This window comes from Camelus ferus, chromosome 5 (genome assembly GCF_009834535.1).
Source record: "Camelus ferus isolate YT-003-E chromosome 5, BCGSAC_Cfer_1.0, whole genome shotgun sequence".
Taxonomy (NCBI): domain Eukaryota; kingdom Metazoa; phylum Chordata; class Mammalia; order Artiodactyla; family Camelidae; genus Camelus; species Camelus ferus.
Genome location: NC_045700.1, coordinates 78,221,789 through 78,235,163, shown reverse-complemented (window position 1 = coordinate 78,235,163; position 13,375 = coordinate 78,221,789). Strand labels below are relative to the sequence as shown.

The following is a 13,375-nucleotide window of genomic DNA, read 5'->3' as shown; positions in this document are numbered from 1 at the left end:
TGAAACCTTTGAGGGAAATTATGTTGAAAAACAAGACGGATGGAGACTGCCTCTGGAGTATTATCAGGCAGTGGAAAGTGGGAAGTGACTTTGCAAAGCAGCTGTTAGGAGGAAGCTCCTGGTAATCAGCATCATTGGAGACAAGGAATGAGAGGGTTGGGGGCATCTTGGAGAGGTCAGAAAGGTTCAGGGCTTAGGAAGGCTCCTGGAGCTTTTGAGAGTACTATTAATAGCTAATAGTGGGTGTGAAGGTGTTCTGCAGAGAATTAAAAATAGAAACTATTCTCAGAAAATATGGCCTAAAAGGGGGTAACAATGGGGTTTTATTTATTGGTTTTTCAAAATAGGATGAAGTTGTGTCTGTATTAAGGCAGAGATAAGGGAACCAGTGAAGGAGGGAAACGTAGAAGGTGCTAGAAATAAAGGGGATAAAGGAGGGAGCAGGGCTAGGAGATCTGGAGGATGTATGTTGGAGGAATAGGTAAAGAAGTGTCTCAGAAATGAGGAAGGATGGATAATTTTTGCTTTCAGGTTTGGAGGGAAGGAAGAGATAATAGATATTTGAAGCTGGAATTTTGCATAAGAGTGGAAAGACAATCTGTTATCTTAGTAAAGCTGTGGTTAGGGTCATCTGTTTTGGGGGTCTCCATTGGTATTATAGGCCTGAAGAAAGTGTGAAAGTAAACCGATAAGAAAAAAATTGTCAAGCAGTAATGAGAGACCGGTTGGAAATACAGAAAATAATTTGTAATAGCCCGTCAGTGTTTTTCTGTGGGCCCAAGAGCACAAGGGAGTTGAGAATTCCAAATTGATCCAATTAAAAAAGAAAGAAGTTTAGAGTACCTGGAACAGTGGTTCATAACCCAGAAGAGTGTGTATCAAAATCACCTGGAGACTTTTTCAAAAGACTATTTTCCCTAAAATGTATCGAACTGAGGTGTGGGAATAGGACAACTAGAAATGGGAAGACAGATGCCTATGTAAATCTTTAGAACATTCTGGGTGATTCCATTAAGTTCTTTCCCCTCACCCCCATTGAGAAAACTGTTCGGGACTCGGGGTTAGTAGGAGACTGACCACAGAGTGCAGGCTGGGCGGGCGTAGTAAAGGGTAGCTGGATGGGAAGCTGATGAACTGAAAGACTTAAGAGGGGTTTTGGGATGATCTCAACAGTATGGCTAAGTAGTAGTGGAATTTAGGGGGTGTGCTCAGCTGGATAGGTTCCTGTACTGCAGAACTCTACAGGGCCGCCCATGTGCTCATGAATCTTCAAGAAGGGGATTTAATATTTTAAGAAAATATCTGAACACAGAACCCCTTTTTTCAGTGGCACATTTGTGAACTAGTTTCTGCAGAACACATTTTGAAAATGCTGAATTAGGAGTTCAGCAGTGGTTAGCTCCAGTTCAACTTAAAAGTTCACAGGCTGTGGGGAAAATAAGCCATCGTGGAAAGGAGGAGTGTCCAGGTTAAGCCCCAGCTTCAGGAAGCACAGCTCCCAGGGCCGTGGCTTTGTTAGTGGATAGCTGGGTTACTTTCCATCCCTCCAAGTAAACTTCTGTTTTCTACCATTGAGTCCAATATCAGTTGGATCATCAATATGAATGTTTAAGTTGCAAAGATTGAGACAAAAGTGGTGATCTATTAGATATTGACAGTGTATGTTCAGTAGTTTGGTTTCTCAAAAACAGTTGGATGGTCTTGATGAAAGCAGACCAAAATCCAGTGGCCTCTAGGATAACTAGCCTTTTCCTTAAAAAGGACAAGAAAGTAGGTACTGTCAAAAGAAGATACACTTTGAAGTCTTGGAGCACTTAGTGGCAGTGACAGTATTTTGGGAGTTTACCACCTGTTGAGCCAAGGCACTGTCGCAGGCTCTGAGAATGCCCCCATTTGTACTGCCTGGCCGCTGAACTGAAGTCTGCCTTTCCAGTGAAGTACAGTCCTGTTCTTAAGTTTGAGATGATTAATACTGAATGTTGTCTCTTAAGGTTTCCAAAGAAGCCAGTGATTGGTGATTGGTGAGGACAGTGATTGCTGGCAGGGATTAGACATTTATATAGCATGACTTAGTTTTTAATAATGCTGTGATGTGAATTGCATGAGTATACAAGTCAGCTCACAGCACGGCTCACATACTAAGTGAGGAAAGTTCCAAACAATTTTCAGTTGCCCCAACTATGTGTGTTTCACAGGTCACAAGTTTCCATTCTTTGGTGCCAATTGATACATTCATTCCATTCCTTCCCTCATGTATCCTTATTGTTGAATTTCCCCTCCTAATCCTCTATTTTGGTTACAGCAGTGAATTTATGATAACTTTCTGTGTGTGAGCCAGCTGAAGTGTTTAAAGCACGTGGAAATCACTTACCGGTGACAAGTGTACATTCTGTGTATTTATTTTCCCCTGTGGATGCCTGAACTTTCTTTTCTTCACAGGTTAAGTCAGTGATAAACCTTTTGTTTGCTGCATATACTGGAGATGTGTCTGCACTTCGAAGGTACGTTTACAGAGTGTGTTAGCACATGGTTTAGATGTTTATGAAGTTGCTTCTGGGCAAAGGGCCATTTTAGGGCTAAAATCTCACTTCCATTTCCCTCTAATAAAAATGGTCCAAACAAATTTATATTAAGTGGCCACTTTCAGTGCCATAGTCTTGTTGCACAGTCTTTCCTTTTCCTCTGGAAACAACCTCCTATGAAAGCCCAGTCCTCTGTTTTCCCAAGCAGTAACTATTCAGCTAGTCTGGCTAATTAGTGTTAGTGTTTTACTGGAATTTGGACAATGCCTCCTCAACCCCCATCTACCTGCCACTCTCCATGTTTGGAGGTGAGGGGGGATGGGCAAATAGGGGCATTTGGTGTTCTGTAGATACCAGGGTTGGGAAGGTCACGTAGTACTACTGTATGGTTAACATAGGTCTCTTCTATAGAGTTACAACTGAACTTTAAGCTGCAAAAATATCTATGCTTTATCTCCACCTTTGTTTTAAAGTTGATTAGTACTTGTATCAACAGTACTGTATTATAAACATCAAAGCTGCTAAGAGACTAGCTCTTAGTTCTCGTAACAAAAAAAAGAAATGATATTTATGTGACATGAGTGAGAGAGATGTTTGCTAACGCTGCAGTGGTAATCATCTTGCAATATATCAATGTATCAAGCCAACACGTTGTACACCTTAAACTAACATGATGTCAGTTTTATCTCAATAAAAATGTGCACTTTAAAATGAAAAAAACTTGTAAACCGTAGACTGTAAAATGTGAAAGAATGAGCGTCTCAGTGAAAACATTCAATTTTAATATAGGTATTAGTTTCTTATATAGGTATTAGTTTCTTGCCCATCTGAGTTACAAACGGTGTAGTTGTGCCACTATTCTTGAGTTTTGGACAATAATATAATGAAGCTTAATTCTGTGAGAGATGGTGCATGATTCCTCTTTCCCAGAAAGAGCAAAGCTAAGGAAGAGCAGTGAAGTGAAGTGGCATTTACTCAAGACACCTGTGTACTGGTTGAATAGGGTCTCCAGTTCCCAGTAGCCTGGTGAAGAATGGCAGCCTGTCTCACAGGACCTTAGGTTGAACCGATGGGGTAAATGTTGCAAGTGTGAATTAAGTTTATATAATGAATAGCTATGCTTACAAATTTTCAGATTTGCTTTGTCAGCCATGGACATGGAACAGCGAGACTATGATTCTAGAACAGCTCTCCACGTGGCTGCTGCAGAGGGTAATATATGAACCACTCATCTATTGTTTTTTCAGACTTAATTTCTACTCAGTACTAAAATATGCTTGTTTCTGTTTTGGATGTAGGTCATGTTGAAGTTGTTAAATTTTTGCTGGAAGCCTGCAAAGTAAATCCTTTCCCCAAGGACAGGTGAGTGCTATGTTACTTTCTAACACAAGGCTAGAATATTTAACTCCACTCTGTATATTGGAGACATTCTTAAACTTGCTGTGGTGCCTTATACAGGCAACAAACAAAACCTTGTTTCTGCTCGGTAGATCATTCTCTCTCCCATATCCTATTTCTTACCTGAGGAAGTTCTTTCACTTACAAGTTTTCCAGGTTAGTCTGTCAGTCAACACACTGAATGAAGAAAACAATTCTTGGTGTATGGAAAGATGAAATGGGAATTTTGTCTTCATGGGGCTTTTGACTACACAGAGTAGACAAGATAAACACTTATAGGACCATATTAAAAATGTGTAAGGAGATTACTGTTACAGAACTCTAAAATGAATATATTGGGGTTTGTTGAAATTCCTGTATTTGGAGTCAGTTTTAGAAAGCCTCATGGAAGCTGAATTTTAATCAGGACCCTGAGGGAGAGATGAGGGTGTGGCAGGAAGAGAAGGGCACTCTATCTAGAGTGGGAAAAGTCTGCCTGGATATGTTCTGCTCCTTCCTCTCCCTCCTGGGCACATGGCAAACTGACATTCATCCCGCAGTAAATGCTGCTCACAAGGTGGATGTTCGAGGGAGGAGTCAGGGTGCAGCTTCGTATGTACATACACTTGCACGTTACATAACTGGATGAGTCAGTGAGGCAGGAGAATATAAAGGTTTAGAAGAATAGTAGAAAAAATACTTGATGGGAGAGGTTTAATATGTATGATTAGGAGTTTGAATTGGCTGTTTGAGGACTGTATTAAGTTTGGAGCAAGTTGATTATTCTCTAGCTATTAGATCTTTGTTCTCATGTTTTACTGTTTTTTAAATTAGAGGTTTGAGTGTTCTTAGCTCAGCTTGCAAGAAATGCAGAAAAGTTATAACATCACTGTCTGAAAATTATTAGCAATTTTTTAAGTGTAGCTACACTATGATTACCTAAAATCATGACCTTTATTGGCAATATTTTAAAACCTCATGTTATGGTGACAATCCTCTGTTTTACCCCCAAATGTAATTAATACCCATACCAGCTCTTTCTAGAGCAAGAAACTGAAGAGAGTCATTCCTCCTTTCCCCTGTGTCTGTAATCCCAAGTAAAATACTATTTAACATAGGCTCAAAATATCTACTGTGCCTTGCATGTTTAAGGATCAAAATATTTTGTTTTGGTTTTGCCCTGAATTGGCCTCCAGGAGGGTGGAAGTAGAAGTACCCATCTGAGAGGCAAAAGTTAGCTTAGTAACTAACTTGAATGTAAGCTAGACCAAGACATCTCTTTTCTCTAATTCGTAGAATCATTGTTACCTCAAACTGTAAAAGAGGCTTGAGCAAATTTAGTATATTCTTTAGAGTTGATATTTTGCATTATTTCATGGAAAAGAAAAGTTGTTTAAAAAAAGAAAGTAACTTGCAGTTAACATTCAGTTTTCCAGGAAGACAGATAATTATATGCTGTAGATGAATGAAAAGTCCCCCCACCTCCTGGTTTCAGGCCACCAACTCCCTAACTTAATGAAGGCCAGTATAGAAGTAAAAGGCAACTTTAAAAAATTCAGCTGTTTTTTGAGAAGCACAAAGATGCATGTAATATGTTACTTACCTGATTTTAAAAATTGAGAACTGGTTACCAAACTTAATTCAACAATATTTTCCAAATGAGACTATTTTAAAAAGACCTTTCAGTTCCCCATCATCACCCCATTGAGAAGGTAAAAAGTTAAGGACAAAGTTGGAAAGAAAAGAAGAAATGGAAAGGAGGAGAACCTGCAGCTGGTGATCGTGGCATGTGAAAAAATGGAGTCAGGGAGCCTGGTGGCTATGAAGTTAAGTGACATAAGTAGAGAGAGGACGCGATGAGAAGCTTAATAGCTTGTGACATACTAGAGAACTCATAGACTTACTAGGTCATTTACTTGGGTTCTGAGTTACACAGTGCTGTCTCCTCTTTCAAGAGGCTAATAAGGTGACTAACCACTGCTGGAAACTCTTTGTTTCTTCTTATCTTCAGTCTTCATCTGTATGACTCTAAAAAGCACAGCCCAGAAGCACACTGCCTATGTAGGTAGTTCTTCTGGTTGTGCGGTGGTCTGCCTGACCACGGGAGTCCAGTCCTTCCCAGAGAGGAGGAAAATGTCACTTCCCCTGGGGCCCGTCTTGCTCCTCCAATGTATATCTGAGCCTAATGAGATCCTGCTCATTTCCAGGCTTGTGAGATTTATTGTGCTTTTGCACCAAAAGGAACACAAATTTTCTATCAAAGGCTAGGGTGATGGATGTTACAGAGCTGAATTTTCTTCAAACATTTTACTTAAAGAGAGATCCTTTGGGCTTTTCATGAAGTTAAAATTCAGGAATACTCGAGGACTCTATCCTATCTGTCAACACTAGGACTTTCCCTCCATAAGCACTTACATAATGTGAACAGGATCCTTTTCTAGAAGATAGGGTTCCCTTCCTCCTCATATCCCAAGTTGTCTCCAAAGACCACTTTTTGGATTATAAATCCCTTTCTGCATTTCTTCAATATTAAGCAGCTAAATCTGAATGGCCCTTTAACCTGCATTTAAAATCTAAGAATGCTGGACTATCACCTTTGTACAGAAATTACCTAATGACGTAGTCCATGCTATGCTACTTGCTTAGGTGGAATAACACTCCCATGGATGAAGCGCTGCACTTTGGCCACCATGACGTATTTAAAATCCTGCAGGAATACCAAGTTCAGTACACGCCTCAAGGAGATTCCGACAATGGAAAGGAAAATCAGACCGTCCATAAGAATCTTGATGGATTGCTATAATGGTCGTAAGCCCAAGATTTAAATCACTTACCTATTTAATTGTGGAAAATGATTACGAAGAACATGTGTATTTCTATCTGGTAGTGATGTATATTTACAACATTTGTCGTATCAGTGTTACTGGAGTTTTCTTCATTATGTGCACAGGACAAATCTGATCTCTTTGGGACAAAATAGAAATAAAACAATCTCCCTCCATAATGTGAGCAATATTTACCTCGTGCATTGTATAATCTGATGTAAAAGAAATAGTTACCAATGCTAGCTTAACTGTGTGGTCCTCATGATTTATTTTTGTCTATTTTGTGAATTTTCAACTTATGGTGATGATCTGCTGATATGCATTTATAAATTAAACTCTGTTGTACAATCTGTCCAAATGGGTCAAGGTTGCCTTTAGAAGCAAAATAGTGTGATTTTCATGACTTCAAATAGAGATTTAGTTTGAATGTTTTAACAACTATATGCACTTAACGGTTATGTGTGTAAAATGTCTCCCATCATCCTAGCTTCATGATGTGACTCTAAAAATTATAATAGTTAACAACTGTTAGTAGATTGACCAGTTCTGATTAGACTTTATCAGGGAATCTGTTTAAGATATGTTTGGTGACCAAAACATAGGTGTGAATGTAGTTATAATACTTTTGAAAAAATTTCCTTTTTCTATATCCCCTTAGCCCAACCTCTCTTCCCAGACACTGAGCTATTTGCCTCTTTCCTTTCGCTGGGAAAGTGGTGCTGGCAGTCTATGCAGTTTTCACGTTTTCCACGACAAATCAGAAAATGCCTCATGTATCTGGCATCCTAGCTGTAACTATGCCATGTGTCTACAGAAGATGAACCAGAGACAGATTACTAAGTACAAATTAGTCAAATTCATCAGCCAGTAAAAAAGAAGGGATGTGCTACTGCAGCTCTTTAAGAAGACATTTTTCAGCTTTCAGGATAAAGAGAAATTCAGAAGTGCTCCAAGCTACCAAAGTGACTATGAAAGTATGGGAACTGCTACAAATAGCACTTGTTTTTAAACCTGTCATTAAAAGTCTGCATCAAGATATTTGTTCACTAGATGACCCAGTCAGTTTTCTTTTGATTCTCTACTGTTTATTTTTGGTGGACTTTACAGTTTAATAATAAGGAAAGGCCATTTCATTTTAAATCAAGACCCATCATTTGTCTTGGGGAAGGAACTGCACATAAACTTTATTCTATCATACCTCCAAGGTACAGGGGTGAATGAGGGTTTCTGATATTAAGCACATATACAAACACATACAAATGGACTTCTTTGAAGCTGTGTTTAGTGAAATGAGCAGAATCCTCTACTACATGAATGCTGGTTGTTACATTAATATAGACAATACCTTTCTTTTCCCCTCTTTTCTATCAGCACACACTGCTGCTTCCAAGCTTTATCATTGCCTAATAGCCCTTTCCCACTCTAACAGCCTCCAAGTGTCTTGATTATTGCTTCTGGTCTCAATCAGTGGCTTCAGCCACCACCCTCTTATTACCTGGCCAGCGCCTCCTTTGGTGGAACCACAGCGTTCCTTAACTGAGCTGCATCAGGCACGAAGCCATTCCCGTGTGTGTGCTTCTGTGGGGAATGTGGTGGGTGGGATCTATCAAGCCATGCAGACAGGTAGTGTTTGCAAAATCCTGCAGAGGAACAGCGTTCTCTCCAAAGATATTATGGGATAGACATTCTCTGACTGAAATCAATGAAAATAACTGCTCAAACAGCAGCTTGTTTGGTGTGATTTAAAGGAAACATTAAGATGGTTCAATTATGTGGCTTGAAGATTACCAATGATTTTGAGGCTTTTTTCTAATTAAAAGAGGTTTTAACTATTATTTGGGAACAAAGAGTTTCATCTTTTCCCAGATCAAAACTATTTTGTGAAATCTTTGTGGTTTAGTTAAATGTGCCCTTATTTACTCATGAGGTTACTTATCACTGTACACTGGTTCCTGCTCTGGCTGTTTGCTGTTGATTTAAATGCTTTTAACTATGCTGTTAACTGCTGTCATCAATATACTCCAAAGATCTTTTTGTTTTGCCTTTAGGATCGTATGTGCTTTTTCTGTATCATGAGAGCTCTACACAGTGTGTTTATTTAAAGCTTTGTATACATTGTTGTTTTTGCTGGCCTCATTTCTAATGACCTCATCTCTGAGTGTACTGTGCTGTACCCCACTGCTGCCCCACACTGCCCTTTAGCTGCAGAGCTGGATAAGCTATCGACCATTTGATGCTGTTGTCTGCCTGGCAGGGACTGAATGACCTGATGCTGGATTTAGATTCTTCCTGGGGATTGTACAGCTATGAATGTATTTGCTTCCAGAACCTCCCAAAGTGAATCTAATCTTAAAATTATAAGTTGTAAGTATTCTGAAATTGGAAAATATTTATTTTAAATGAAATTAGGTAGTGTTGCTTTTTACAGCTTAATAAATACATGTATCAAGAAAAAAGACCTGTGAAAAATGAATTTTTTTAAACAACTAAGGTTTTCTCTTACATCACTGGGTTGGGAGCTCCATGAACACAGGAACTACGTCTAGGCGTTTCTGATGCCTACTGTGGGCCAGGTACCACTACACAAGGTATCCAGTGGGACACAGTGATTAAGATGAGACTCACGGCTTTCTAGCTTACAACATTCAGAGAAAAAACGGCAGCTTTTTGTTGTGGGTGCATAATTTCTTAGTAATATCTCACCTCCTCAATGAGGTGTGGATTTTAGACGCTGCTGTGGAGACAAGATAGAGTCCCATTTTACATGTATTTTAAAATTAAAACCTTATATTAGCAGTACTGAAATTCACTTAAAATAAATGCCAGATTATTTCTGCATTTGGAGGCAGCTGTGGTCACCAAGACCAAAGGACTTTTGTTCATTTGCTTTTCATGGTACTCAGTATAGCTTGTTCCAACAATGTTTCCTCTATGAGCTCTTCCACTGACTTATCTTAATCTGGGTAAGAAAGGGCAACACTTAGGAAAATGGCATTAATCTTATTTAAAAATAAGGACTGATGTATTTTTATGTTTAATCATAAGAAAAGATGAGAAAAACATCAAACCTACACATAATGCGAGTAACTTTTAAAATCTTTACACCAAAATATTATTTATAAGAGACTATACTTTTTTAAAAGTAAACAAAGTTCTCTTGGCTGTTGTAATAAAATAAAACTATGTCAAAGCATTCTTAGAGGGCAAAGATACACCAAATAGTTATTAGCAATCGGAAACAATTTTTCTAACTGTTGTCTTGTTCCTTCATTATTTCAAACTTAAAAAATCAACTCAAACTCAGGGAGGTTCAAGTCAGTCATCTTATGTAAAAACTGAGAGGAGGATTTAATTTGTGTTTAGTACCAAGGAAAGTACCATGTGCATATTATATTTAATGTAATACATATACTTTAACTTTAATTTTAAAATAGACTTCAAGAGAACTTTATCCCTACCAGAAAAATACAGTATTTACACAGTATGACTGTGGTGGTGACAGCAGAAAAATAAGATGCAGCTGCAGATAGCAGTCTGAGAAAATTATCTAGAAGAACCCTGTCAAACGCACTCCCTAAATGCCTTTTTTATGTCCGCGCTAATGAAGGGAGGAGGGAAGTAACACAACACACTTCACAAACAACATCCAGTCCAAAAAAGGGTCTAGAAAAAGCACAAGAGAGAAAAAGCACAGTGGAACCATTTGCAGTGTATTTGTGAGAGAAACACATTTATCAGTGAAAAATATGCAATTCTTAACATGGTTACATAGGATGAGTTTTCAAACTATTGGATTCTCATAATTTCTGGTTTTAATGATTTGTCAGTTACTCTTTTTTCTTCTCAACTTGACAGTTTTATGACTAAGACTAAATACCAGTGAATAACAATAAAGTGAACCCATTTAAGAAACATGCATTAAATTTCTGAGTCTGTCTACATCTATGATTAATTTCAACTTTTTGAAAAATAACAGGATTTGCCTTCAAAGAGCTATTACTAGTCTGGCTCCCTTGACAGAACTGTGGAGACAATTTCATTTACTAGTGACCATTGATGAAGGCAGAATACATTCACCTTTGGATATTAAAGTTTAAACGGAAAACACTACTCATGAATTAAGAAAGTTTACTTCCTTCTATTGATATTAGCCAGCATCAAAAAGCCGTAACAGACAGAAAAGCTAACTCTCCCAAGAGTGAGAATTTGTATTCTGCTTCCAATGGCCAGTGTGGAAGACACAATAAAATAAAGAACGCAACTCTTATCCCCTGCCCAGATACAGGATGGCTACCTTTGATAAAGAAGGGATATAATTCTATATAAGCTTAACTTTGTACTATTTCATAGGTAAACCCCTGGAAAACTTCCAGCCATATTTAAAGCAGAGAGAACAAATAAGAATTCTCCAGAACAGAAATACTCCAATCCTGCATCTAGAAGTTGCCTATATAACCGTGTGACCACCGCCTGGAACAAGTGGGCACTGACTCTGTATGGCATTTGCTGGATGCTGCTAAACTTCCCACCTTTCCCAAAGGACTCTCACTCTATCCTGATGTTTCTGGTGTATCTGGATGTTTTTCATTTGTAAAACCCACTCTTTGGAGAGGGCCTCTCAATTTTACCTTCAAAAAGATGCATGAAGCCCTTCAGGGTAACAGATGTTTCTGAATTAGGGAAAAATCCATTTGCTAACAACAGGTTGCGGCGAATTTGTTGGCCTTTCTTTCATTTCCCTAGAAATACAGGACGTGAAGGAACAGAGTAGCAGGAGGGAATCACAGGTGGGAAGGAAAAATGTCGCCAGAGAAGATGAGAAAAGTTCATGCTCTATACTGCATTCATCTGTAAAAAGATAAAATGTGGTTACGTTTATACACTGATCTTGTGAAATGCAGACTCACATATTCAACATTACTTGTGTGTTCTACCGTGGAGGAGTAGAAAGACAACGTCCCACAGCAAAAAACAACTCTGGAATTAGAGGGCCTTCAGCAAGCGCTGTCCTTTCTCCTGGACTAAGCGAGACCTTTTATATCACCTAAGCTGATGGATTATTACTCTGCAGCCTGCTGGCTTAACTCTGTGAATTCATCCAGGCTGCATAAAGCTTTTTACTGTTATGCAAGTCTGGGGACAGAGCAACGTGGCAAATCGGCTCATACAAAACAAGGGTGAGGCAATGCTGAGCTGCACGCCAGAGGGAGACGGATGTGGGGGAAATGACGAATTTTCCTTAAAGGCCACTCAATAGGAGCAATAAATGAATGTGTTTCAGGTACAGGCTAGAGACGCAGAACAATTAGGAACCCCTCCACCTCCCTCAGCAGTGACTCCTGCCCGGTTGCCTGGAACAGGGCCCCTTGGAGGCAGTGAATAGCTCCTCCAAAGGACACCAGCCTGACACCACCTTCCTATCTCAAGATCAGGTGCTCCCGGGGGGAGGGCATAGCTCAAGCGGCTCACGCTTAGCGTGCATGAGGTCCTGAGTTCACCCCCCAGAACCTGCATTAAAAAACAAACAAAAACTCATAATAAATTAATAGACCTAATAACCTCCCCTACACCAAAAAAAAAAAAAAAAAAAAAAAAAAAAGCAAAAAACATCAGGGGCTCCTGACCAGTTTGTGACTGTCCAAAAATGAAGACGTTTTTGATTGTCATGCCCGGGTGTGTGTGGGGGGTGATCCTGGCATCTAGTGAGCAGAGGTCAGGGATGCTGCCACACGTTCTACGATGCGTAGGCCGGCCCCACAGTTGAGATTCACCAGCCCCCAAATACCAACTGCAACACAGCTACAAGTCTCTTGAGAACCGAGTCATTTTTTTTTTTTAATCCCAAGTACTCAATAGTGGCTGGTGGTACATAGTAGGCTTTTAGGGAAATATTTTGGATTAAAAAAGTACATTGAAGGTTTTGCCCTTGTTTCAATCTGGCTGACAGTGAAAATATGTAAAAATGATATTTTCTCTTTAGAGATCACCCTCTTTAGTGGGGGAGTGGGGAGAGAAAGAGAGAGAGCGAGAGAGAGCACACAAACTCAGGTTCAAATCCTGTCACTGTCTCTTACGAGCTGTGTGACCAAGACATACTTAACCTTTCTAAATCCCAATCTCTAAATCCTCCTCTAGTCAGAGAAGGCTCAGTCCCGAGCAGACACATCTACTGAAAGGACTAAATCAGACACCATATGTAGAATAACTAGTATAGGAGATGGGAAATAGCAGACAGTTAATAAATGTTCCTACTATAATCATCAGCTTTGTCCAGAGGCCTCTAGGAGAGCAGACTGGTTCTCATGTAGTCCCAGAGGAAAGTTGACTACACAGGAAATCCAGACTAAATAAATACTGGAGTCAGCTACAGTGAACACTGGTGCTCTGTCTCTCAGGAGCCTGCGGTCCTCCTGCTCCCGAGGCAGCACCCCGCCTCGGCCTGGTGCCCCACGCCCCCACCCCGGCTGGAGCCTGCAAACTCCAGACGTGGCTGAAACCGCCAGCTCCATGAAAGGTCTGTTTCAGAGCATATGCCCTAACTCCAAGAGTGGATGCTGAAAGGAAATCAGGGCCAAGGTTGAGGATAATTTGAGACAGGCAAGGAGGAGTCCACCCCATTTGGAGACTAATACAACTTTTTTTCTGTCTATC

At 39.7% G+C, this 13,375-nt stretch overlaps 2 protein-coding genes across 10 annotated transcripts in view; one reads left to right on the top strand and one right to left on the bottom strand.

Moving 5' to 3' along the window:
* The window catches only part of GLS (glutaminase), a 76,007-nt gene extending 67,448 nt beyond the window's left edge, over positions 1-8,559 (top strand). For all 5 annotated transcript variants that reach the window (XM_032480160.1, XM_032480163.1, XM_032480166.1 and 2 more), the window contains 4 exons: positions 2,440-2,501; positions 3,658-3,734; positions 3,821-3,884; positions 6,546-8,559. In XM_032480160.1, coding sequence (XP_032336051.1) covers positions 2,440-2,501; positions 3,658-3,734; positions 3,821-3,884; positions 6,546-6,702 — 360 coding nt within the window. In that variant the 3' untranslated portion in view covers positions 6,703-8,559. The remainder of the gene's footprint in view (positions 1-2,439; positions 2,502-3,657; positions 3,735-3,820; positions 3,885-6,545) is intronic.
* Positions 1-13,375, bottom strand: part of STAT1 (signal transducer and activator of transcription 1) — a 100,974-nt gene that overhangs the window by 53,551 nt on the left and 34,048 nt on the right. Inside the window, exon 25 of one of the 5 annotated variants that reach the window (XM_006186813.3) lies at positions 10,414-11,572. The exons of the other annotated variants lie outside the window; for them this stretch is intronic. Within the exon in view, the coding sequence (XP_006186875.1) occupies positions 11,558-11,572 (15 nt within the window). The 3' untranslated portion in view covers positions 10,414-11,557. Of the gene's footprint in view, positions 1-10,413; positions 11,573-13,375 lie in introns of those variants that run through there. 5 annotated transcript variants of the gene reach the window in all.